General features: G+C 45.2%; 1 protein-coding gene across 1 annotated transcript; it reads left to right on the top strand.

Annotated features, from left to right (window-relative positions):
* The first annotated feature begins 5874 nt into the window (after positions 1–5874).
* ca12 (carbonic anhydrase XII) lies at positions 5875–25713 on the top strand. Its single transcript, XM_036968558.1, has 9 exons — positions 5875–5896; positions 6229–6408; positions 9766–9908; positions 16566–16661; positions 17091–17154; positions 20989–21146; positions 21560–21686; positions 24860–25022; positions 25251–25713. The coding sequence occupies exons 1-9, from the start codon at positions 5875–5877 to the stop codon at positions 25711–25713; spliced, it is 1416 nt and encodes a 471-aa protein (XP_036824453.1).
* The last annotated feature ends 797 nt before the right edge of the window (positions 25714–26510 follow it).

A 26510-nucleotide genomic window follows, 5' to 3' on the forward strand; every position in this document is an offset into this window, starting at 1 on the left:
CTGTTCCCTCTGTAGTCCCCTCTCCCAGCTGCCTGCTCCCCATGTCCCTCTGTAGTCCCCTCTCCCAGCTGCCTGCTCCTCATGTCCCTCTGTAGTCCCCTCTCCCAGCTGCCTGCTCCTCATGTCCCTTTGTAGTCCCCTCTCCCAGCTGCCTGCTCCTCATGTCCCCCTATGTAGTCCCCTCTCCCAGCTGCCTGCTCCCCATGTCCCTCTGTAGTCCCCACTCCCTGCTCCTCATGTCCCTCTGTAGTCCCCTCTCCCAGCTCCCTGTTCCCTATGTAGTCCCCTCTCCCAGCTGCCTGTTCCCTCTGTAGTCCCCTCTCCCAGCTCCCTGCTCCTCATGTCTCTCTGTAGTCCCCTCTCCCAGCTCCCTGCTCTCAGTTGCTGAATACCTGCAGGGCTAGAAGCATCATCTGCTGACTGTTACAGCTGCTTAGTCATACTGACAACACTGCTCCTCCCGGCAATTTGGGATGGAGACATAGGGGTTTTGACTACTCATCCAGGCCAATGTGATGGTGATTGGTGACCATTGAATATACAAGGATAACATGATGATGACATAAGATATTTCACTGTCCTGGGGTCATCTTCCTCTCTCTCTGTATCTCTCTCTCTGTATCTCTCTCTCTGTATCTCTCTCTCTGTATCTCTCTCTCTCGCTCTCTCTCTCGCTCTCTCTCCAATTCAAGGGGCTTTATTGGCATGGGAAACATGTGTTAACATTGCCAAAGCAAGAGAGGTAGATAATATACAAAAGTGAAATAAACAATAAAAATTAACAGTAAACATTACACATACAGAAGTTTCAAAACAATAAAGACATTACAAATGTCATATTATACATATATACATACAGTGTTGTAACGATGTACAAATGGTTACACAAGGTACACAAGGGAAAATAAATAAGCATAAATATGGGTTGTATTTACAATGGTGTTTGTTCTTCACTGGTTGCCCTTTTCTTGTGGCAACAGGTCACAAATCTTGCTGCTGTGTGATGGCATACCGAGTCAATGTGGAGGCTATATACAGGGTGTTACGGTACAGAGTCAATGTGGAGGCTATATACAGGGTGTTACGGTACAGAGTCAATGTGGAGGCTATATACAGGGGGTACCGGTACCGAGTCAATGTGGAGGCTATATACAGGGGGTACCGGTACAGAGTCAATGTGGAGGCTATATACAGGGGGTACCGGTACCGAGTCAATGTGGAGGCTATATACAGGGGGTACCGGTACAGAGTCAATGTGGAGGCTATATACAGGGGGTACCGGTACAGAGTCAATGTGGAGGCTATATACAGGGGGTACCGGTACAGAGTCAATGTGGAGGCTATATACAGGGGGTACCGCTACAGAGTCAATGTGCGGAGGCAACGGTTAGTTGAGGTAGTATGTACATGTAGGTAGAGTTAATTAAAGTGACAGAGAGGGGCAGTGGTGTGGAGAGGGGGGGGGGGGGCAATCTGAGTAGTCTGGGTAGCCATTTGACTAGAGTCTTATGGCTTGGGGGTAGAAGCTGTTGAGAAGCCTCTTGAACCTAGACTTCGTGCTCCGGTACCGCTTGCCGTGCGATAGCACAGAGAACAGTCTGCCTAGGGTGGCTGGAGTCTTTGCCAATTTTTAGGGTCTTCCTCTGACACCGCCTGGTATAGAGGTCCTGGATGGCAGGAAGCTTGGCCCCAGTGATGTACTGGGCCGTTCGCACTACCCTCTGTAGTGCCTTGCGGTCGGAGGCCGAGCATTTGCCATACCAGGCAGTGATGCAACCAGTCAGGATTCTCTCAATGGTGTAGCTGTTAAACATTTTGAGGATCTGAAATCTTTTCAGTCTCCTGAGGGGGAATAGGTTTTGTTGTGACCTCTTCAGGACTGTCTTGGTGTGCCTGGAACATGTTAGTTTGTTGGTGATGTGGACACCAAGGAACTTGAAGCTCTCAACCTGTTCCACTACAGCCCCGTCGATGAGAATGGGGGCGTGCTCAGTCCTCTTTTTCCTGTAGTCCACAATCATCTCCTTTGTCTTGAACACATTGAGAGAGAGGTTGTTGTCCTGGCACCACACGTACACTAAGTGTATGTTGTGTAGTAAGCTGTTAGTCGCCCATGTGCCTCACCCTAATAATTTGGTCCCTTTCCTCCCTCATAACTTAGCCTACTGTTCTGACCTGATGGTGCACAGTTTAGCCTGTTTTAGAGAAATGCAATCATTGAATATTGTAAGAGCTTTCATTGTCTGCTTATATGCCCCCTTTATTTATCATACGGTTCTGACTTGGTGTACAGGGAGAACACTGTAAGAACGGCCCATGTTCTGAATTCTGTCGCTGTACATTTCAGGTGCTGAACAAATAGTTATATTGACTACGTCCGTCCTAGCTCGCTCATTAATGTCTTAATAGAAATTACGGATGACCTCTTATCCGCTTGTCGTCCCCTTATGCCATAGTTTGTACATCTCAATTGTCAGTAGAAACCACATTTGTTTAAGCAAGTCAGCCATATCAGCTATGTTATTTAATAAAGGCAGTAAAATGAGGCTGAATGAACTGTGTCGCTGCCAGACAAGGCTCCGCTGATAACCAGGTATAGCGGTGGTAAGGATTCATTCCACAGTGCTGAAAAGAAAGCTCTGCTGTTGGGACAGCTTTATGTCGGCCCTAACAGTTTGTGGGCACCGTTTGTTAACCTTATAGTCCAATGAATGTATTGTTTAGTGTTGCGTTGTGCAGTGGCTATGCTGGTATGCATTCCCCCTCAAAAATGATTTGATTTCTTTGGCTGCTTCTTTGTAGTGATTTAATAGCCTTCCACAGTGTAGCTGGATCGCTACGAGGGTCAGACACGGAATTAATGAAATGATTAGACCTTTTTATGGAAGCATTTGTTTCTAATTCGTCTGAAGGTGAGTCAGTCAGTCTGGCTGCCAGTCTACCAGTCAGTCTGGCTGCCAGTCTACCAGTCAGTCTGGCTGCCAGTCTACCAGTCAGTCTGGCTGCCAGTCTACCAGTCAGTCTGGCTGCCAGTCTACCAGTCAGTCTGGCTGCCAGTCTACCAGTCAGTCTGGCTGCCAGTCTACCAGTCTGTCTGGCTGCCAGTCTACCAGTCAGTCTGGCTGCCAGTCTACCAGTCAGTCTGGCTGCCAGTCTACCAGTCAGTCTGGCTGCCAGTCTACCAGTCAGTCTGGCTGCCAGTCTACCAGTCAGTCTGGCTGCCAGTCTACCAGTCAGTCTGGCTGCCAGTCTACCAGTCTGGCTGCCAGTCTACCAGTCTGTCTGGCTTCAAATCAAGCTTTCGTTCCTTAGCTGAAATGTTCATGCGTGAACCATGGGTTGGCTCTATCTTTCGTTTTGTAATCTCTTCATTGTAGCTTGTTTATCAGGTTTAGTTGTCAGTATGAGATCAATCGGAATTGATTTAGAAGGATTCTTTACATTCAAACGAGTGGGCTCAGAAATCAGTTGGATTAAGTTCAGACCAATGCTTGTTGATTTAAGACAATCAGATGAGGGAGTAAACCAATGGAGATCCCCAGCCCCTGTCCCCTGTCCCCAGTCCCTGCCCATGTCCCTGCCCCTGCCCCTGCCCCTGCCCCTGCCCCTGCCCCTGCCCCTGCCCCAGTCCCTGCCCCTGTCCCTGTCCCTGTCCCTGTCCCTGCCCCTGTCCCTGTCCCTGCCCCTGTCCCTGTCCCTGTCCCTGTCCCTGCCCCTGCCCCAGTCCCTATCCCGGCCCCTGTCCCGGTCCCGGTCCTATCCCCTGTCCCGGCCCCTGTCCCGGACCCAGTCCTATCCCCTGTCCCGGTCCCGGTCCTATCCCCTGTCCCGGTCCCAGTCCTATCCCCTGTCCCGGTCCCGGTCCTATCCCCTGTCCCGGTCCCGGTCCCAGTCCTATCACCTGTCCCGGACCCTGAAAGCCCCAATACCATACACATATAGGGGAAGACACATTTCAGTTGAATGCATTCAGTTGTCAACTGACTAGGTCTCCCCCTTTCCCTTCCCTTAACCCCCGTCCACAACGCCCGAGCTGACTAGGTCTCCCCCTTTCCCTTCCCTTAACCCCCGTCCACAACGCCCGAGCTGACTAGGTCTCCCCCTTTCCCTTCCCTTAACCCCCGTCCACAACGCCCGAGCTGACTAGATCTCCCCCTTCCCTTCCCTTAACCCCCGTCCACAACGCCCGAGCTGACTAAGTCTCCCCCCTTTCCCTTCCCTTAACCCCCGTCCACAACGCCCGAGCTGACTAGGTCTCCCCCTTTCCCTTCCCTTAACCCCCGTCCACAACGCCCGAGCTGACTAGATCTCCCCCTTCCCTTCCCTTAACCCCCGTCCACAACGCCCGAGCTGACTAAGTCTCCCCCCTTTCCCTTCCCTTAACCCCCGTCCACAACGCCCGAGCTGACTAGGTCTCCCCTTCCCTTCCCTTAACCCCCGTCCACAACGCCCGAGCTGATTAGGTCTCCCCCCTTTCCCTTTCATATATACACCAGGACATGTACATTGTGAACTATATGAATAGAATACAGTATTTCAGAACGTGATCTACCTCTTGCATAAATGATCAAACTGGGGAGAATTGACATTTGCCATCTGCCCTTGTCTGCAAGCGTAGCCAATGGCAATACACCCTATTGCTATCTTAATTGAACCAACCAATCGGAATATATAAACATTGAATACATATTTCTGCAGTGGCAAGTGGAAACATAAGCAACCATGTTACGTCTGACATCAGTATTTGTGACAGGGCCAGTTTGTATGTATATATATATATATTGTTGTTCAAGGGGTTTTGCTGCTTGACTCAGTTCGGTTCTGTCACGTCATCATGTGCCTCCAAGAAGGGTTATTACAGTACAAGATATCTCGCAGTACCACTAAATCACTATACCACTATACCACTATCTATATCACTATATCACTATACCACTATATCACTATACCACTATATCACTATATTAGTATATCACTATATTAGTATATCACTATATCACTATATCAGTATACCAGTATATGGCTATACCACCATACCACTATACCACTATATCACTATACCAGTATATCACTATACCAGTATATCACTATATCAGTATACCACTATATCAGTATACCACTCGGAACCAAGATGAGGAGCTCCACCCTCTCACTCTGCAGGTTACGGCCCAAATGTCCCCTCCCACTTTGAAAAATGCTACCAAATATCTAAATTACTGCTGCTCGTTATCCTACACTTCCTGTTCCGTCCCGACAGATTTTTCAGTAACTTTCAGAATCTGTCCATGAGAGATTGTTCAGCACCGGTCAGGTCCAAGGCTGACTTGGACTGAAGCTGATTTGAAGCACCTGGGTTTGAGATGCACCTGTTGTACAATATTTCACATGAATGTATTGGTCATGTACACTACATACACTTGAGATACCTTGAGATAGCAACTGGGCGGTGATGTCACCTGTGATACCTCCTGGGCTGTGATGGCACCTGAGATACCTCCTGGGCTGTGATGGCACCTGAGATACCTCCTGGGCTGTGATGGCACCTGAGATACCTCCTGTGCTGTGATGGCACCTGTGATAACTCCTGGGCTGTGACGGCACCTGAGATACCTTCTGGGCTGTGATGGCACCTGAGATAACTCCTGTGCTGTGTTGGCACCTGAGATACCTCCTGTGCTGTGATGGCACCTGTGATAACTCCTGGGCTGTGTTGGCACCTGAGATACCTCCTGTGCTGTGATGGCACCTGTGATAACTCCTGGGCTGTGATGGCACCTGAGATAACTCCTGGGCTGTGTTGGCACCTGAGATACCTCCTGTGCTGTGATGGCACCTGAGATACCTCCTGGGCGGTGATGTCACCAGAGATACCTCATGGGCTGTGATGTCACCAGAGGTACCTCCTGAGCGGTGATGTCACCTGTGATACCTCCTGAGCTGTGATGTCACCAGAGGTACCTCTTGGGCTGTGATGTCACCAGAGAGACCTCCTGGGTTGTGATGTCATCTGATGAAACAGTTTGCATCATGTAGGGATGGAATTGCCTTAAGGGACAAATTAAGTTGTATTGATTTAAATTGGTCAAATTGAATTGATTAAACTGTTACCTTCTCTAGGACGAGACGGGGAGCACCACTGGTCCAAGCACTACTCATTCTGTGGGGTTCTGTTTTATATTGTTTCACTGTGTTATATCGTATTATATACTATAGTTATATGTTATTTAGGTCCCGACGGTGAGCACCACTGGTCCAAGCACTACCCATTCTGTGGCGGAACATTCCAGTCACCCATAGACATCCAGACCCAGCTGCTGAGGTTTGACCCCACACTACGACCAATCGAGCTCCAGAACTACAACCTCTCAGCCAATGAGCAGCTGACCCTCGGGAACAATGGACACTCCAGTGAGTGAAGCGTGGAAGATGATGTCATCTTTACAGGCTTTAGATGTCTTGATTATTGTGGGTCCTGCTGCGACTGAGCAGGCTGATCCTGGTGCCAGAACCATGTCATATGTGTGCCATACCCACAACGTAGCACACATATGACATTGAACGAGCATATCTGACATTGGTAGTATAAAACACTCTCTTCTTCTTAGTGACCTGGGTCAGTTTGAGGAAAATTATGGATTATCCTCTGACTGGATCGGCCACAGTAATCTAACATAATCACATGACAACAATCCCCAGTGTTATTTTTTTATTCTTTGTAAACATGCTCTTAGATAGAATAACTCGTCTTAAAACAGCCTTCTGAAAATATAACACAATTCTTTATTTTACAGGGGCAACTTAAATTGTATGTTCGTTAAACCCCACGGCTGTTTAGTGATCACAAGGCTGGATGACGCAGATACCTGCCACTGTCAGGACCCGTATCATTATGGGATGCAGGGATGGCGATAGCAGTGTCAGCAAGTCTCAAACATACTGACCACTCACACTGACATTGCCGTTTAGCCAACAGCATAGAAACCCCTATTAGACATGCTAGCATAATCACCTCTCTGGTCCTTATTGGTTGATGATAGGTGGTGAAACAGTGGCCTAAGGCTGGTCCAGCGTTCTGCAGCCAAATGATGATGAGTGCAGAATAGAGCTGTATCTCTAATGACACCCTATCTCCTATATATCTCTAATGACACCCTATCTCCTATATAGTGGAGCTGTATCTAATGGCACCCTATCTCCTATATATCTCTAATGACACCCTATCTCCTATATAGTGGAGATGTATCTCTAATAACACCCTAATGACACCCTATCTCCTATATAGTGGAGCTGTATCTCTAATGACACCCTATCTCCTATATAGTGGAGCTGTATCTCTAATGACACCCTATCTCCTATATATCTCTAATGACACCCTATCTCCTATATATCTCTAATGACACCCTATCTCCTATATAGTGGAGCTGTATCTAATGGCACCATATCTCCTATATAGTGGAGCTGTATCTCTAATAACACCCTATCTCCTATATATCTCTAATGACACCCTATTTCCTATATATCTCTAATGACACCCTATCTCCTATATAGTGGAGCTGTATCTCTAATGGCACCCTATATCCTATATATCTCTAATGACACCCTATCTCCTATATAGTGGAGCTGTATCTAATGGCACCCTATCTCCTATATATCTCTAATGACACCCTATCTCCTATATAGTGGAGCTATTTATTTTTATTTTATTTTATTTCACCTTTATTTAACCAGGTAGGCCAGTTGAGAACAAGTTGTCATTTACAACTGCAACCTGGCCAAGATAAAGCAAAGCAGTGTGACACAAACAGCAACACAGAGTTACACATGGAGTAAACAATAAACAAGCCAATAACACAATAAACAAGTCAATGACACAGTAGAAAAAAGAAAGTCTATATACAGTGTGTGCAAAAGGCATGAGGAGGTAGGCGATAAATATCTCTAATGACACCCTACGTCCTACATAGTGCTATTCCATGCCTACATAGTGTTATTCCATGCCTACATAGTGTTATTCCATGCCTACATAGTGTTGTTCCATGCCTACAGTGTCGTTCCATGCCTACATAGTGTTATTCCATGCCTACATAGTGCCATCCCATGCCTACATAGTGCTATTACATGCCTACATAGTGCTATTACATGCCTACATAGTGATATTACATTCCTACATAGTGCCATTCCATTCCTACATAGTGCCATTCCATGCCTACATAGTCCTATTCCATGCATACGTAGTGCCGTTCCATGCCTACATAGTGCCATTACATGCCTACATAGTGCCGTTCCATGCCTACATAGTGCTGTTCCATGCCTACATAGTGCCATCACATGCCTACATAGTGCCATCCCATGGCTATATAGTGCCATTCCATGCCTACATAGTGCTATTCCATGCCTACATAGTCCTATTACATGCCTACATAGTCCTATTCCATGCCTACATAGTGCTGTTTCATGCCTACATAGTGTTATTCCATGCCTACATAGTGCCGTTCCATCCCTGCATAGTGCCATTCCATGCCTACATAGTGCCATTACATGCATACATAGTGCTATTCCATGCCTACATAGTGCTATTCCATCCCTGCATAGTGCCATTCCATACCTACATAGTGCCATTACATGCCTACATAGTGCCATTCCATGCCTACATAGTAAATAGGGTGGCATTTAGGATTAGGCCGATTAGCCTTTAAACTACTCCGATGTCACTGACGGTTAGTGTAATGCGATGTCTTGTTGTCCTGACGACCAACACAGCCGGAGACATTGTTACATCATCATCATCATCATCATCCTTCACCAAGCTAATTATCAGACGAACGTTTGACAGCAGAGAACAGGTTGCTCTGCATCTTTAGTCAGGGATTCAGACATCTCCAGCTGACTCTGACTTTTAAAAAGTCACTTAAACTTGGATGAGATATGCTGCTGAAAAATGTGTTATTGTTCTCGGCATGTTTACATCTCTGCCTCTGGCGTAGCTGCCTCAGGTTTATGGTGCAATGTACAGGTTGTGGTTCTCAAAAGCTCCCTGTAAAGGATAAGGTTGGGATTGAATGGTCTAAAGGCGTGAATGTATAGCTGTCTCTAGAGAGTTAATCTCTCTCTCTCTCCAGTTCAGCTGTCTCTAGAGAGTCTAAAGAGAGTTCATTTCTCTCTCTCTCCAGTTCAGCTGTCTCTAGAGTACATCTCTAAAGAGAGTTAATTTCTCTCTCTCTCTCCAGTTCAGCTGTCTCTAGAGTACATCTCTAAAGAGTTAATTTCTCTCTCTCTCTCCAGTTCAGCTGTCTCTAGAGAGTCTAAAGAGAGTTCATTTCTCTCTCTCTCCAGTTCAGCTGTCTCCAGAGTCTAAAGATAGTTAATTTCTCTCTCTCTCCAGTTCAGCTGTCTCTAGAGTCTAAAGAGAGTTAATTTTTCTCTCTCTCTCCAGTTCAGCTGTCTCTAGAGTACATCTCTAAAGAGAGTTAATCTCTCTCTCTCTCTCCAGTTCAGCTGTCTCTAGAGAGTCTAAAGAGTTAATTTCTCTCTCTCTCTCCAGTTCAGCTGTCTCTAGAGAGTCTAAAGAGAGTTAATTTCTCTCTCTCTCTCCAGTTCAGCTGTCTCTAGAGTACATCTCTAAAGAGAGTTAATTTCTCTCTCTCTCTCCAGTTCAGCTGTCTCTAGAGTACATCTCTAAAGAGAGTTAATTTCTCTCTCTCTCTCCAGTTCAGCTGTCTCTAGAGTACATCTCTAAAGAGAGTTAATTTCTCTCTCTCTCTCCAGTTCAGCTGTCCCTACCCAGGAGGATGTATCTGTCCAGCCTGCCTCACCGTTACACTGCTGCTCAACTCCACTTCCACTGGGGCTCAGAACACCTGCCTGTCGGATCAGAACACACCGTCAACGGCAGGCAGTTTGCTGCCGAGGTAACCTAACACACTAACACACTGTTACACACTAACACACCCTAACACACTGACACACTGACACACTGTTACACACTAACACACCCTAACACACTGTTACACACTGACACACTGTTACACACTGACACACTGTTACACACTGTTACACACTGTTACACACTAACACACTGTTACACACTAACACACTGTTACACACTAACACACTGTGACACACTGTTACACACTGTTACACACTGCTACACACTGTTACACACTGCTACACACTGTTACACACTGCTACACACTGTTACACACTGTTACACACTAACACACTGCCACACACTGCTACACACTAACACACTAACACACTGTTACACACTAACACACACTGCTACACACTAACACACACTAACTCACTGTTACACACTAACACACTAACTCACTGTTACACAGAGACCTACAGCTGGGACAGACCTACAACTGGGGTAGAAACCTACAGCTGGGGTAGAGACCTACAAATGGGGTAGAGACCTACAACTGGGGTAGAGACCTACAGCTGGGGTAGAGACCTACAGCTTGGGTAGAGACCTACATTTGGGGTAGAGACCTACAACTGGGGTAGAGACCTACAGCTGGGGTAGAGACCTACAGCTGGGGTAGAGACCTACAACTGGGGTAGAGACCTACATTTGGGGTAGAGACCTACAACTGGGGTAGAGACCTACAGCTGGGGTAGAGACCTACAGCTGGGGTAGAGACCTACAACTGGGGTAGAGACCTACAGCTGGGGTAGAGACCTACAACTGGGACAGACCTACAGCTTGGGTAGAGACCTACAGCTGGGACAGACCTACAGCTGGGGTAGAGACCTACAGCTGGGGTAGATGTCCAGTTGGTTTAGTGACCTACAGGGGATAAGACTGACTGAGATCTTATTTAAGATACACGTTGAAGAGGTTTCAGATGCTTTCAGAAGATGGGAAGGGACTCTGCTTTCCTAGCTTCAGGGGGAAGATGGTTCCACCATTGGGGTGGCAGGATAAATGAGAGCTTGGACTGGGCCGAGAGGGAGCCACCTCTGGTTGGGGGGGAGGGCTCTGGTTGGGGTGTAGGGTTTGAGCATAGCCTGCAGGTAGGGAAGGGCCGCGCCTCTTGCTGCTCCGTAGGCATGTACCATGGTCTGGAAGTGGATGTGGGCTTCGACTGGAAGCCAGTGGAGTTTGCAGAGGAGCGGGGTGACACGGGAGACCTTTGGAAAGTTGACCAGCAAGTGGCCTTCAGCGTTCTGGATAAGTTATAGAAGTTTGATGGCTCAGACTAATTATGTGAAAGCCAGTGACTTCAGCTGGTGACATTTAATTGGTACAGAGACTGGAGCCATTAACACCACCACTCACAACACACACACACACCCCTTCACACACACACAACACACACACCCTGGTCAGACCTTTGAAGTCTTCCCATAATATACTTAACACAGGGTCACACACACACACACACCCTCACAGCACACACACCCTCACACACACACACACACACACACACACACACACACACACACACACACACACACACACACACACACACACACACACACACACACCCTGGTCAGCCCTTTGAAGTCTTCCCATAATATACTTAACACAGGGCAACACACACACTGGCCTTCTGTCCAGACTACAGTTGAGGGAGTTTCAGAGAGCTGACCGCCTGTCTGTCTGTAAATCTCTGTCCTATTTCTCTCAACATCAAGTGGCCCAAGTGGTAGTCAGCTGTGCATTTTGAGGAACACACCCTTTCCCCATTCAACAGTTAGAAAACCAGCTTATTGTGCATCTTCCATTTTATAGTATAATTGAACACTCAGTTAGAGTCTGGTCTGTGTGGTTTGGATGACATCATCACTATCTATATCTCGATTCCAGTGAAGGAATCTGTGCTCCGTTCTGGTTTTAGACTCTCAGAACATTACAATTTAAATAAACAGTAAACAGGGAGAAACAATATGCATGAGAAGATGTATCGTCTAGCTCTGTGGTTCAAGACAGAACCATCAGAAGATGTATCGTCTAGCTCTGTGGTTCAAGACAGAGAACCATTAGAAGATGTATCGTCTAGCTCTGTGGTTCAAGACAGATAACCTTCATCCATTCTTTCCAGTCTGTAGATGAGAACCATGAATGACAGCATGTCTGTAGATGAGAACCATGAATGACAGAATGTCTGTAGATGAGAACCATGAATGACAGCATGTCTGTAGATGAGAACCATGAATGACAGAATGTCTGTAGATGAGAACCACGAATGACAGTATGTCTGTAGATGAGAACCATGAATGACAGAATGTATGTAGATGAGAATCATGAATGACAGAATGTCTGTAGATGAGAATCATGAATGACAGAATGTATGTAGATGAGAAGCATGAATGACAGAATGTCTGTAGATGAGAACCATGAATGACAGTATGTCTGTAGATGAGAACCGTGAATGACAGAATGTCTGTAGATGAGAACCATGAAGGACAGAATGTCTGTAGATGAGAACCATGAATGACAGAATGTCTGTAGATGAGAACCATGAATGACAGAATGTCTGTAGATGAGAACCATGAATGACAGAATGTCTGTAGATGAGAACCATGAATGGCAGAATGTCTGTAGATGAGAACCATGAATGACAGAATGTCTGTAGATGAGAACCATGAATGACAGAATGTCTGTAGATGAGAAACGTGAATGACAGAATGTCTGTAGATGAGAACCATGAATGACAGAATGTCTGTAGATGAGAACCATGAATGACAGAATGTCTGTAGATGAGAACCATGAATGACAGAATGTCTGTAGATGAGAACCATTAATGACAGAATGTCTGTAGATGAGAACCATGAATGGCAGAATGTCTGTAGATGAGAACCATGAATGACAGAATGTCTGTAGATGAGAACCGTGAATGACAAAATGTCTGTAGATGAGAACCATGAATGACAGAATGTCTGTAGATGAGAACCATGAATGACAGAATGTCTGTAGATGAGAACCGTGAATGACAGAATGTCTGTAGATGAGAACCATGAATGACAGAATGTCTGTAGATGAGAACCATGAATGACAGAATGTCTGTAGATGAGAACCATGAATGACAGAATGTCTGTAGATGAGAACCATGAATGACAGAATGTCTGTAGATGAGAACCATAACTGACAGAATGTCTGTAGATGAGAACCATGAATGACAGAATGTCTGTAGATGAGAACCATGAATGACAGTATGTCTGTAGATGAGAACCATGAATGACAGAATGTCTGTAGATGAGAACCATGAATGACAGTATGTCTGTAGATGAGAACCATGAATGACAGAATGTCTGTAGATGAGAACCATGAATGACAGAATGTCTGTAGATGAGAACCATGAATGACAGAATGTAGAACTCTACATGATTCAGTTAATCTTTGGTGGAAAATGAGAGACTGCAATGGGCGGGTTCACTGTGAAGTATTTTTAAAATGTTTGCTTTTCATTGTCATGTCTAAATGCAATGTAATTAGAAATAAGGGAATGGAGGTAGGACCTCCAAATGTGAATCAGATGAGTAACTACAGAGCTGGTGGTTTCTCATGACATCTCGTTAACTACTGTTCGTGAATTAGCATATTGTGTCACGTAGTTAGGAAAGCTACAAAAATCTAGAGGTATTCTCAACCTTTTGGAACCAAAAGGCTCCTGAACAGCTTCTACCCCCAAGCCAAATGCTGAACAGTTCGTCAAATGGCTACCCAGACTATTTCTACTGACTGGACTCTACCCACACACCGACTGAGCTCTACCCCCACACGCCGACTGGGCTCTACCCCCACACACCGACTGGGCTCTACCCCCACACGCCGACTGGGCTCTACCCCCACACACCGACTGGGCTCTACCCCCACACGCCGACTGGGCTCTACCCCCACACGCCGACTGGGCTCTACCCCCACACACCGACTGGGCTCTACCCCCACACACCGACTGGGCTCTACCCGCACACGCCGACTGGACTCTACCCCCACACGCCGACTGGACTCTACCCCCACACGCCGACTGGACTCTACCCCCACACGCCGACTGGGCTCTACCCCCACACACCGACTGGACTCTACCCCCACACACCGACTGGACTCTACCCCCACACACCCACCGACTGGACTCTACCCCCACACACCCACCGACTGGACTCTACCCCCACACACCGACTGGACTCTACCCCCACACACCGACTGGACTCTACCCACACACTGACACATACTACACACACTACATACGTTTACACACACAAAGCACACACACACATGCATATTGACTCCACACACACACACACACTCACACACACACACACACTTCACATACGCTGCTTCTACTCTGTTTATTATCTGTCCTGATTGACTATCACTTTACCCCTACCTACACTACAGTTCAAAAGTTTGGGGTCACTTAGACATTTCCTTGTTTTTGAAAGAAAATAACATTTTGTGTTAATTACAATAACAGTGTGGACATTGTTAATGTTGTAAATGACTATTCTAGCTGGAAACGGCTGTTTCTCAAACTAGACACTCTAATGTACTTGTCCTCTGGCTCAGTTGTGCACCGGGGCCTCCCACTCCTCTTTCTATTCTGGTTAGAGACAGTTTGCTCTGCTCTGTGAAGAGAGTAGTACGAGATCTTCCGTTTATTGGTAGTTTCTTTCATGGAATAGCCTTCATTTTTCAGAACAAGAATAGACTGACGTGTTTCTGAAAAAAAATATTTGTTTCTGGCCATATTGAGCCTGTAATCGAACCTACAAATGCTGATGCTCCAACCTGAACCTTAACCTCACTGTCCCTAACCTGAACCAAACTGTCCCTAACCTTAACCTGAATCTCACAGTTCCTCTCCAAGACTATGATGATGGTCTGCAGGGAAGAGGTACTAGTTGAGAAGGAGAAGATGGATGGATAGTCCTCTCCAAGACTATGTTGATGGTCTGCAGGGAAGTGGTACTAGTTGAGAAGGAGAAGATGGATAGTTCTCTCCAAGACTATTTATAGTGAGGAAGGAGAAGATTCACTACATGACCAACAGTATGTGGACACCTGCTCGTTAAACATCTCATTCTAAAATCAAGGGCATTAATATGGAGTTGGTCCCTCCTTTGCTGCTATAACATCCCTTACTCTTCTGGGAAGGCTTTCCACTGCTCCAGAGACCAATGGCGGCAAAATGTACACCACTCCAGCCGACGCTTGGCATTGCACATGGTGATCTTAGGCTTGTGTGCGGCTGCTCGGCCATGGAAACCCATTTCATGAAGCTCCCTATGAACAGTTCTTGTGCTGACGTTGCATCCAGAAGCAGTTGCATTTCCGATGCATTTCTGCAGCATTGAAGGTCCCCAAGAACACAGTGTTTGGAACCACCAAGACTCTTTCTAGAGCTGGCCGCCCGGCCAAACTGAGCAATCAGGGGACAAAGGCCTTGGCCAGGCAGGTGACCAAGAACCCGATGGTCACACTGACAGAGCTCCAGAGTTTCTCTGTGGAAGTGGGAGAGCCTTCCAGAAGGACAACCATCTCTGCAGCACTCCACCAAATCAGGCCTTTATGGTAGATTGGCCAGACGGAAGCCATTCTTCAGTAAAAGGCACATGACAGCCCACTTGGAGTTTGCCAAAAAGCTCCTAAAGATTCTCAGACCATGAGAAACAAGATTCGCTGGTTTGATGAAACCAAGTTTGAACTCTTTGGCCTGAATGCCAAGTGTCACATCTGGAGGAAACCTGGCACCATCCCCACTGTGAAGCATGGTGGTGGCAGCATCACACCATGGGGGATGTTTCTCAGCGGCAGGGACTGGGAGACTAGTCAAGATCGAGAGAAAGATGAACAGAGCAAAGTACAGAGAGATCCTTGATGAAAACCTGCTACAGAGCGCTCAAGACCTCAGACTGGGGCGAAGGTTCAACTTCCAACAGCACAACAACCCTAAGCACACAGCCAAGACAATGCAGGAGTGGCTTCAGGACTCTGAATGTCCTTGAGTGGCCCAGCCTGAGCCCAGACTTGAACCAGATCGAACATCTCTGGAGAGACCCAAAAATAGCTGTGCAGCGACACACAGAGTTGGAGAGGATCTGCAGAGAAGAATGGGAGAAACTCCCCAAATACAGGAGTGCCAAGCTTGTAGCGTCATACCCAAGAAGGCTGTAATCACTGCCAAATGTGCTTCAACAAAGTACTGAGTAAAGGGTCTGAAAACATATGTAAATATGATATGTAATTTTTGTAAAAAAAATGTATATACATTTAAAAAAAACTATTTTTGCTTTTTTAATTGTGGGGTATTGTTTGTAGATTTATAAGGGAAACTAACAATTTAATACATTTTAGAATAAGGCTGCAACGTATCAAAATGTGGAAAAAGTCAAGGGGTCTGAATGCTTTCTGAATGCATTGTATATAGTGCAGATGTATGGGCCATCACCTGCATGCCAGGCTAGGTTCATCGATTTATACCTACTGACATTACCCTGATAAACTAGACTAGATAGAGTTAGGGTATATATAATTACACTACCCTGTGACTGATGGTAACATAAGTGTTTGTAGCTACAGGGTATCCTGACTTATCTCTCCCAATGTCTCTCCTCAGATGCATATGGTGCTCTTCAACTCAGACAAGTACCCCAACATCTCTGTGGCAGCAGACAAGTCAGACGGCCTGGCTGTACTGGGAGTTCTGATAGAGGTGAGTAGGGTAGAGGTAGAGGTAGGGGCATCAAGGAGAGGGGAGGTAAGTGGAGGAGAGGAGGGACGAAAGGAGAAGAGAAGATGAGGAGGAGAGAGGAGAGTAGCAGGATGAGAGGAGGGGAGGGGAGATGAGGAGAAGAGCGAAGAGGAGAGGAGAGAAGAAGAGAGGAGAAGAGAAGAGTGGAGATTGTGAGGAGAGGAGAGGAGAGGAGAGGAGAGGAGGAGAGGAGAGGAGAGGAGAGACTCACTACAGACTCTCAGACAGTCCCAAAATTGCTCCCTACCCTTTCCCCTTGGTCATAATTATTGGATTCTTACACCTTACAAGTCTGCAAACATCAAGGGGATAGTGCCAGTTGGAGGGACATGGAGTGATTTGGGACCGTCTATTAGTGAGCATCACTAACTAACTGTGCCTCTGCTGCAGGTCGGGGAATTCAACCCAGCGTTCGCTCAGTTCCTCAAGTACATCAATGGTATTAAATACAGAGGTGCGTTTTAGACTACATTAGTTCCATTATATTCTATTCCATTCTGTTCTATTCCATTCAATTATATTATATTATATATATCCTTTTCCACTACATTAAATTATATTCCATCCTTATCCATTCCATTATATTATATTATATTCTGTTCTATTCCATTCAATTATATTATATTCCATCCTATTCCATTCCATTATATTATATTATATTCCATTCTGTTCTGTTCTATTCCATTAAATTATATTATATTCCATCCTATTCCATTCCATTATATTATATTATAGTCCATTCTGTTCTGTTCTATTCCATTCAATTATATTATATTCCATCCTATTCCATTCCATTATATTCTATTCTATTCCATTCTGTTCTGTTCTATTCCATTCAATTCTATTATATTCCATCCTATTCCATTCCATTATATTCTATTCTATTCCATTCTGTTCTGTTCTATTCCATTCAATTATATTATATTCCATCCTATTCCATTCCATTATATTATATTATAGTCCATTCTGTTCTGTTCTATTCCATTCAATTATATTATATTCCATCCTATTCCATTCCATTATATTCTATTCTATTCCATTCTGTTCTGTTCTATTCCATTCAATTCTATTATATTCCATCCTATTCCATTCCATTATATTCTATTCTATTCCATTCTGTTCTGTTCTATTCCATTCAATTATATTATATTCCATCCTATTCCATTCCATTATATTCTATTCTATTCCATTCTGTTCTGTTCTATTCCATTCAATTCTATTATATTCCATCCTATTCCATTCCATTATATTCTATTCTATTCCATTCTGTTCTGTTCTATTCCATTCAATTATATTATATTCCATCCTATTCCATTCCATTATATTCTATTCTATTCCATTCTGTTCTGTTCTATTCCATTCAATTATATTATATTCCATCCTATTCCATTCCATTATATTCTATTCTATTCCATTCTGTTCTGTTCTATTCCATTCAATTATATTATATTCCATCCTATTCCATTCCATTATATTCTATTCTATTCCATTCTGTTCTGTTCTATTCCATTCAATTATATTATATTCCATCCTATTCCATTCCATTATATTCTATTCTATTCCATTCTGTTCTGTTCTATTCCATTCAATTATATTATATTCCATCCTTTTCCATTCCATTCCATCCTATTCCATTCCATCCTATTCAATTATATTCCATCCTATTCAATTCTATTCCATCCTATTCCATTCCATCCCATTCCTTTATATTCCATTCCATTCCATCCTATTCAATTCTATTCCATCCTATTCCATTCCATTATATTCCATTCCATCCTATTCCATTCAATTATATTCCATTCCATTCGTCCTATTCCATTCAATTATATTCCATTCCATCCTATTCCATTCAATTATATTCCATTCCATTCGTCCTATTCCATTCCATTCCATCCTATTCCATTCAATTATATTCCATTCCATCCTATTCAATTCTATTCCATCCTATTCCATTCCATTGTATTCCATTCCATCCTATTCCATTCAATTATATTCCATTCCATTCGTCCTATTCCATTCCATCCTATTCCATTCCATCCTATTCCATTCAATTCTATTCCATCCTATTACATTCCATTCTATCCAATTCTATTCCATCCTATTCCATTCCATTCTATCCAATTATATTCCATCCTATTCCATTCTATCCAATTCTATTCCATCCTATTCCATTCTATCCAATTCTATTCCATCCTATTCCATTCCATTCTATCCAATTATATTCCATCCTTTCCATTCTATCCAATTATATTCCATCCTATTCCATTCTATCCAATTCTATTCCATCCTATTCCATTCCATTCTATTCTATCCAATTATATTCCATCCTATTCCATTCTATCCAATTCTATTCCATCCTATTCCATTCCATCCTATTCCATTCCATTATATTCCATTTAATTCCTTTATATTGGAACATGTACAGTGGGGCAAAAAAGTATTTAGTCAGCCACCAATTGTGCAAGTTCTCCCACTTAAAAAGATGAGAGGCCTGTAATTTTCATCATAGGTACACTTCAACTATGACAGACAAAATGAGAAAAATAATCCAGAAAATCACATTGTAGGATTTTTAATGAATTTATTTGCATATTATGGTGGAAAATAAGTATTTGGTCAATAACAAAAGTTTATCTCAGTACTTTGTTATATACCCTTTGTTGGCAATGACAGAGGTCAAACGTTTTTTCACACACTGTTGCTGGTATTTTGGTCCATTCCTCCATGCAGATCTCCTCTAGAGCAGTGATGTTTTGGGGCTGGCCCCATTCATTCTTTCCTTTACACGGATCAGTCGTCCTGGTCCCTTTGCAGAAAAACAGCCCCAAAGCATGATGTTTCCACCCCCATGCTTCACAGTAGGTATGATGTTCTTTGGATGCAACTCAGCATTCTTTGTCCTCCAAACACGACGAGTTGAGTTTTTACCAAAAAGTTATATTTTGGTTTCATCTGATGTAACGGATGTGAAACGGCTAGCTTAGTTAGTGGTGGTGCGCGCTAAATAGCGTTTCAATCGGTGACGTCACTTTCTCTGAGACCTTGAAGTAGTGGTTCCCCTTGCTCTGCAAGGGCCGTGGCTTTTGTGGAGCGATGGGTAACGATGCTTCGAGGGTGACTGTTGTTGATGTGTGCAGAGGAGCCCGGGTATGGGCGAGGGGACGGTCTAAAGTTATACTGTTACATTGATGCTGTTGACCCGGATCACTGGTTGCTGAGGAAAAGGAGGAGGTCAAAAGGGGGGTGAGTGTAACGGATGTGAAACGGCTAGCTTAGTTAGCGGTGCGTGCTAAATAGCGTTTCAATCGGTGACGTCACTTGCTCTGAGACCTTGAAGTAGTAGTTCCCCTTGCTCTGCAAGGGCCGCGGCTTTTGTGGAGCGATGGGTAACGATGCTTCGTGGGTGACTGTTGTTGATGTGTGCAGAGGGTCCCTGGTTCGCGCCCGGGTATGGGCGAAAGTTATACTGTTACACTGACATTCTCCCAATCTTCTTCTGGATCATCCAAATGCTCTCTAGCAAACTTTAGATGGGCCTGGACATGTACTGGCTTAAGCAGGGGAACACGTCTGGCACTGCAGGATTTGAGTCCCTGGCTGCGTACTGTGTTACTGATGGTAGGCTTTGGTCCCAACTCTCTGCAGGTCATTCACTAGGTCCCCCCCCTGTGGTTCTGAGATTTTTGCTCACCGTTCATTTTGGGATCATTTTGACCCCACGGGGTGAGATCTTGCGTGGAGCTCCAGATCGAGGGAGATTATCTGTGGTCTTGTATGTCTTCAATTTCCTAATAATTGCTCCCACAGTTGATTTCTTCAAACCAAGCTGCTTACCTATTGCAGATTCAGTCTTCCCAGCCTGGTGCAGGTCTACAATTTTGTTTCTGGTGTCCTTTGACAGCTCTTTGGTCTTGGCCATAGTGGAGTTTGGAGTGTGACTGTTTGAGGTTGTGGACAGGTGTATTTTATACTGATAACAAGTTCAAACAGGTGCCATTAATACAGGTAACGAGTGGAGGACAGAGGATCCTCTTAAAGAAGAAGTTACAGGTCTGTGAGAGCCAGAAATCTTGCTTGTTTGTAGGTGACCAAATACTTATTTTCCACCATAATTTGCAAATAAATTCATTAAAAATCTTACAATGTGATTTTCTGGATTTTTTTTTCTCATTTTGTCTGTCATAGTTGAAGTGTACCTATGATGAAAATTACAGGCCTCTCTCATCTTTTTAAGTGGGAGAACTTGCACAATTGGTGGCTGACTAAATACTTTTTTGCCCCACTGTAGATCAGAGGGTGCAGGTCCCAGCCTTCAACATCCGCAGTCTGCTGCCTGTACTCTTGGATGAATATTACCGTTATGATGGCTCGTTGACCACTCCCCCCTGCTATCCCAGCGTGCTTTGGACTGTGTTCAAAAACCCTGTCACCATCTCACTCAAACAGGTTAGTCCAGTTCACTCAAACAGGTTAGTCCATCTCACTCAAACAGGTTAGTCCATCTCACTCAAACAGGTTAGTCCATCTCACTCAAACAGGTTAGTCCATCTCACTCAAACAGGTTAGTCCATCTCACTCAGACCGGTTTAGTTTCACACTGGAGCCGGCCTATCTAGTCTCCTCCACTGAGGGTTTTAACATTGTTTAACAACATTTCTGCTAGTAAGGGCCTTGGTTTGATGTCAGTCACGCTTGTTCATTTTATCGACTATCCCTGCAACATAAAACAATTACATATATGGATTTATAACTGTATCTGAAACCACAATAAACCAAATGTCTCTTAGTTACCCTTAGTTTCTGTCTCTGTCTGAAACGTCGCTGTGTGACTGAGATGTTTTGTTTTGTTGTCCCCTTAGTTTCTGGCCCTAGCAACGGCCATCTACTCCTCCCACCAACAGGAGTCGGCCCCAGTGGCCATGAACAGCAACTACAGGAAACCACAGTACACGGACAACAGAGTTGTGCTCTGCTCTTTCCAGGGGGGTGAGTATGGTGCTACACTCCTACCACATTATTACCCCAGTACTACTACAGTACTACCCCACAGTACTACCACAGTACTACTACAGTACTACCACAGCACTACCACAGCACTACCACAGCACTATCACAGTACTATCACAGTACTACTACAGTACTAGAACGGTACTACCACAGTGCTGGTACAGTACTACAACAGCACTACCACAGTACTACCACAGTACTAGTACAATCACAGTACTACTACAGTACAACCACAGTACTACTACAGTACTATCACAGTGCTACTACAGTACTACCCCACAGTACTACCACAGTATTACCACAGTACTACCACAGTACTACCACAGTATTACCACAGTACTACTACAGTACTACCACAGTGCTACTACAGTACTACCACAGCGCTACCACAGTACTACCACAGTCATACCACAGTACTGCCACAGTACTACCACAGTACTACCACAGCACTACCACAGTACTAATACAGTACTAGAACGGTACTACCACAGTACTGGTACAGTACTACAACAGCACTACCACAGTACTAGTACAGTACTACCACAGTACTATCACAGTACTAGAACAGTCCTACCACAGTACTACCACAGCACTACCACAGTCCTACCACAGTACTACCACAGCACTACCACAGCACTACCACAGTACTACCACAGTACTATCACAGTACTACTACAGTACTACTACAGCACTACCACAGTACTAATACAGTACTACTACAGTACTACCACAGTACTAGTACAGTACTACCACAGTACTGCTACAGTACTGGAATATTACTACTACAGTACCTCCACAGCACTACCACAGTATTACCACAGCACTACCACGGTACTACTACAGTACTACCACAGCCATACCACAGTACTGCCACAGTACTACCACAGTACTACCACAGCACTACCACAGTACTAATACAGTACTTGAACAGTACTACTACAGTACTAGAACGGTACTACCACAGTGCTGGTACAGTACTACAACAGCACTACCACAGTACTACCACAGTACTACCACAGTACTACTACAGTACTAGAACAGTCCTACCACAGCACTACCATGGTACTAGTACAGTACTATCACAGTACTACTACAGTACTACCACAGTACTAGTACAGTACTACCACAGTACTACCACAGTACTAATACAGTACTACTACAGTACTAGAACGGTACTACCACAGTACTGCTACAGTACTAGAATATTACTACTACAGTACCTCCACAGCACTACCACAGTACCTCCACAGCACTACCACAGTACTACTACAGTACTACCACAGTGATACTATTGTACTACCACATTACTACTACAATACCACCACAGTACTATTAATACTCTATGGGCTGGTTTCCAGGACACAGATTAAGCCTAGTCCTGGACTAATAAGCATTCTCGATGGACTTAAGAATCTCTATTGAAAAGTATTTTTGGTCCAGGGCTAGGCTTAATCTGTGTCCGGGAAACTGGCCCAATGGGTTAGATCTATTATTGGAGCATGATGATTAAAGTCAGCCTGAATGATGAATGGCGAAGCTTCTTCTTTTTCTGCAGCACTTTAAAAAGCAGCTTTAAAGGGGTTGGCTGGGGTCGACTGGGGTGGGCCCTGTGGCTGGGGGGCTTGAGATTGGGGTGGGCCCTGTGGCTGGGGGGCTTGAGATTGGGGTGGGGCCTGGGGCTGGGGGTTGATTTCTGTGGGGTCGAGGGCTGTCAAGGTCATCTGGTATCAACTACCTATTGTTTTTGCTTTAATGGATGAACTGGGGTTGGTGTTAGATTAGGGAGGGATGAACTGGGGTTGGTGTTAGATTAGGGAGGGATGAACTGGGTTTGGTGTTAGATTAGGGAGGGATGAACTGGGGTTGGTGTTAGATTAGGGAGGGATGAACTGGGGTTGGTGTTAGATTAGGGAGGGATGAACTGGGGTTGGTGTTAGATTAGGGAGGGATGAACTGGGGTTGGTGTTAGATTAGGGAGGGATGAACTGGGGTTGGTGTTAGATTAGGGAGGGATGAACTGGGGTTGGTGTTAGATTAGGGAGGGATGAACTAGGGTTGGTGTTAGATTAGGGAGGGATGAACTGGGGTTGGTGTTAGATTAGGGAGGGATGACCTGGGGTTGGTGTTAGATTAGGGAGGGATGAACTAGGGTTGGTGTTAGATTAGGGAGGGATGAACTGGGGTTGGTGCTGGGTGGTATGAACTGGGGTTGGTGTTAGATTAGGATGGGATGAACAGGGGTTGGTGAGGGAGGGATGACCTGGGGTTGGTGTTAGATTAGGGAGGGATGACCTGGGGTTGGTGTTAGATTAGGGAGGGATGAACTGGGGTCGGTGTTAGATTAGGGTGGTTATGAACTGGGGTCGGTGTTAGATTAGGGTGGGATGAACTAGGGTTGGTGTTAGATTAGGGTGGGATGAACTAGGGTTGGTGTGGGTGGATGAGATCTGTGGGGTAGAGACCAGGGCTGTCAACCTGTCTGTAGCTCGTCTGCTATCACCTGGTTATGGTTTCTGGGTGTCTGCTTGGTGCTTCTCTGTCCTCTTGGATGCTTTTCCCGGCTTTCACTTTTCAAGTTGATCCTTTATTATTCTCCACTTTCTTCCTGACTTTCTCTCTGACGTCATCAACGAGCTTTTAAAAGACGGGGCTTCATGTCTGTAGAAAGTAAACGCTACCGCTTCAGAACGGGATGAAATGAGATGCTCTCCCTTAGCTCATAAATGTGACTTGCCAGCCCTCTCTTCAGTGGCGGTTCACCACACACTATAGATCCACATACCATAATACAGTCTGTATGACATACCATGCTCTGCTCTGTGGTCTTGACAGTATGACAGGAATCTGCATGTTGTTCTCATCTCCTCAAATTCACTTTCTATTTCCAACGGCTGTACGCTTCTTTATAATAGCAGGACTCTCTTGAGTATGGCTCCTCTTTGGCATGGCAGTGCTGCATGTCCTCTTCCTCTAGCTTGCCTGGGGGGGTGGGGGTGGGGGGCCCGTCTGCCTTCAGAAGGGGAATCTGAATCTTACTTTCGATGTCTCCCAATTGGCCATGCCGATGCATGCACCAGGCCAACGCCACACCTTATAGGACATGTCCCTCTGGGACTTAAACTCTATTGTACTTGGCTCTGCATCTGATTCAGGCAGAGGACTACAGGGTGCTACTCAGACGGTCACCTCTCCGTTCCTGAGGAGGCAGGTCATCAACCAGCTCTTAGATGGAGACCTGGCAGACCTGGCAGACCAGGATGGGCTCAACCAGCTGTTAGATGGAGATCTGGCAGACCAGGATGGGCTCAACCAGCTGTTAGATGGAGATCTGGCAGACCAGGATGGGCTTAACAAGCTGTTGCCCAAGAAGCCCAGAGCACCGGGCAAGAAGTGGAATGACCTCAAAAACTACCAGAAAGTCTGGACCCAGAGCCATATTGGGTCCAAGCACTACCAGAACACCGGGTCTCAGACCCAGAACAGCCTCCAGCAGCAGCGCTCGAAGCCCAATAAGGTGCCATCCGGGGGGGCAGGAGCTGCCAGATTAGTCCCATCTTCCTGGAAGAACCAACAGAACAGGCAACCTGTGTGGAAGTCAGGTCTGAGCGAGGACATGCTGTGTTACGTCTCCTTGGAGCAGGACGTGTCTCGCCAGCTGAGCAGAGGGAGATCCCCTACCCATACAGACACCCAGCTGGTCCAGGCTCTCAGAGAAACTCTGTTCCCAGAGCTCAACCTGCGCAGCTACCTGGGCTGTAAGTCTGACCTGGCTCTGTTCACCATCAGACAGCTCCTCCGGGGGAGATCAGCCACAGATGAGGCCCTGGAGCTGGACCAGGCCATTGTCAAGGCCTTGGGGGGGACAGGGCAGAGGGGCTCCACAGCACAGCAGCAGACCAACACTCTCTCCAAGCACCAAACAGGCTTCGCTCCTGCCCCTGCTGCCGTGCCTAAGAAACCCAATCAGCCAATCCCATGGCTCCAGCCTATGGAGTGGGAGGACTAGAGTCCAGCCAGATGTGTAACCTTTAGACCCTGAATTTATAACGAGTGTAACCACCATCAGCCTCACCCTCAGCTCAATCTACAGTCGCGAGTGAAAAAATGACACAACCTTTGTGCTGTCTTCAATTTTTTTTCCTTAAAATTGTATCTAAAACGGGATTCAAGGGATTTTTTTTCACCTATCGATCTACACAACCTTCTCCACATTTTTGAAAGTGAAATAAAAATGATAGAAAATGTTCAAAATGACTAAGAAATACAAAATGAGGACGTATTGATTGTGTATGTCTTCACACCCCATACTTGGTGGAGACACATATTTGGCAGAAATCACAGGTGTGAATAAATTTGAATATGATTCTACCAACCAGCACAACTGTTTGGGCAGCATGTCAAACCTCTAAGAATATATTCACACCCCATTTTGTTGTGTTACAGCATTTAAAATGTATTACGTTCATGTTTTGTTTTACCGATCTACACACAATACCACATAACGGCAAAGTGGAATTTTTGTTCGTAATTATCATTTTTGTATCCCACATTTTTTTAAGCTGAAATGTCTCGAGTCATTAAGTATTCAACCCCTTTTGTTATGGCAAGCCTAAATAAGTTCAGGAGTAAAGATGTGCTTAACAAATTAACATAATTTACAGCAACAACCATGGGGAATAGTTACAGGGATAAATGAGCCGGGGATAATTAGGTGACCATGATGGTCAGATTGTGAATTTAGCCAGGACACCGGGGTTAACACCCCTACTCATACAATAAATGCCATGGGATCTTTAGTGACCA

The sequence above is a fragment of the Oncorhynchus mykiss genome, chromosome 30 (assembly GCF_013265735.2).
Source record: "Oncorhynchus mykiss isolate Arlee chromosome 30, USDA_OmykA_1.1, whole genome shotgun sequence".
Lineage (NCBI taxonomy): Eukaryota > Metazoa > Chordata > Actinopteri > Salmoniformes > Salmonidae > Oncorhynchus > Oncorhynchus mykiss.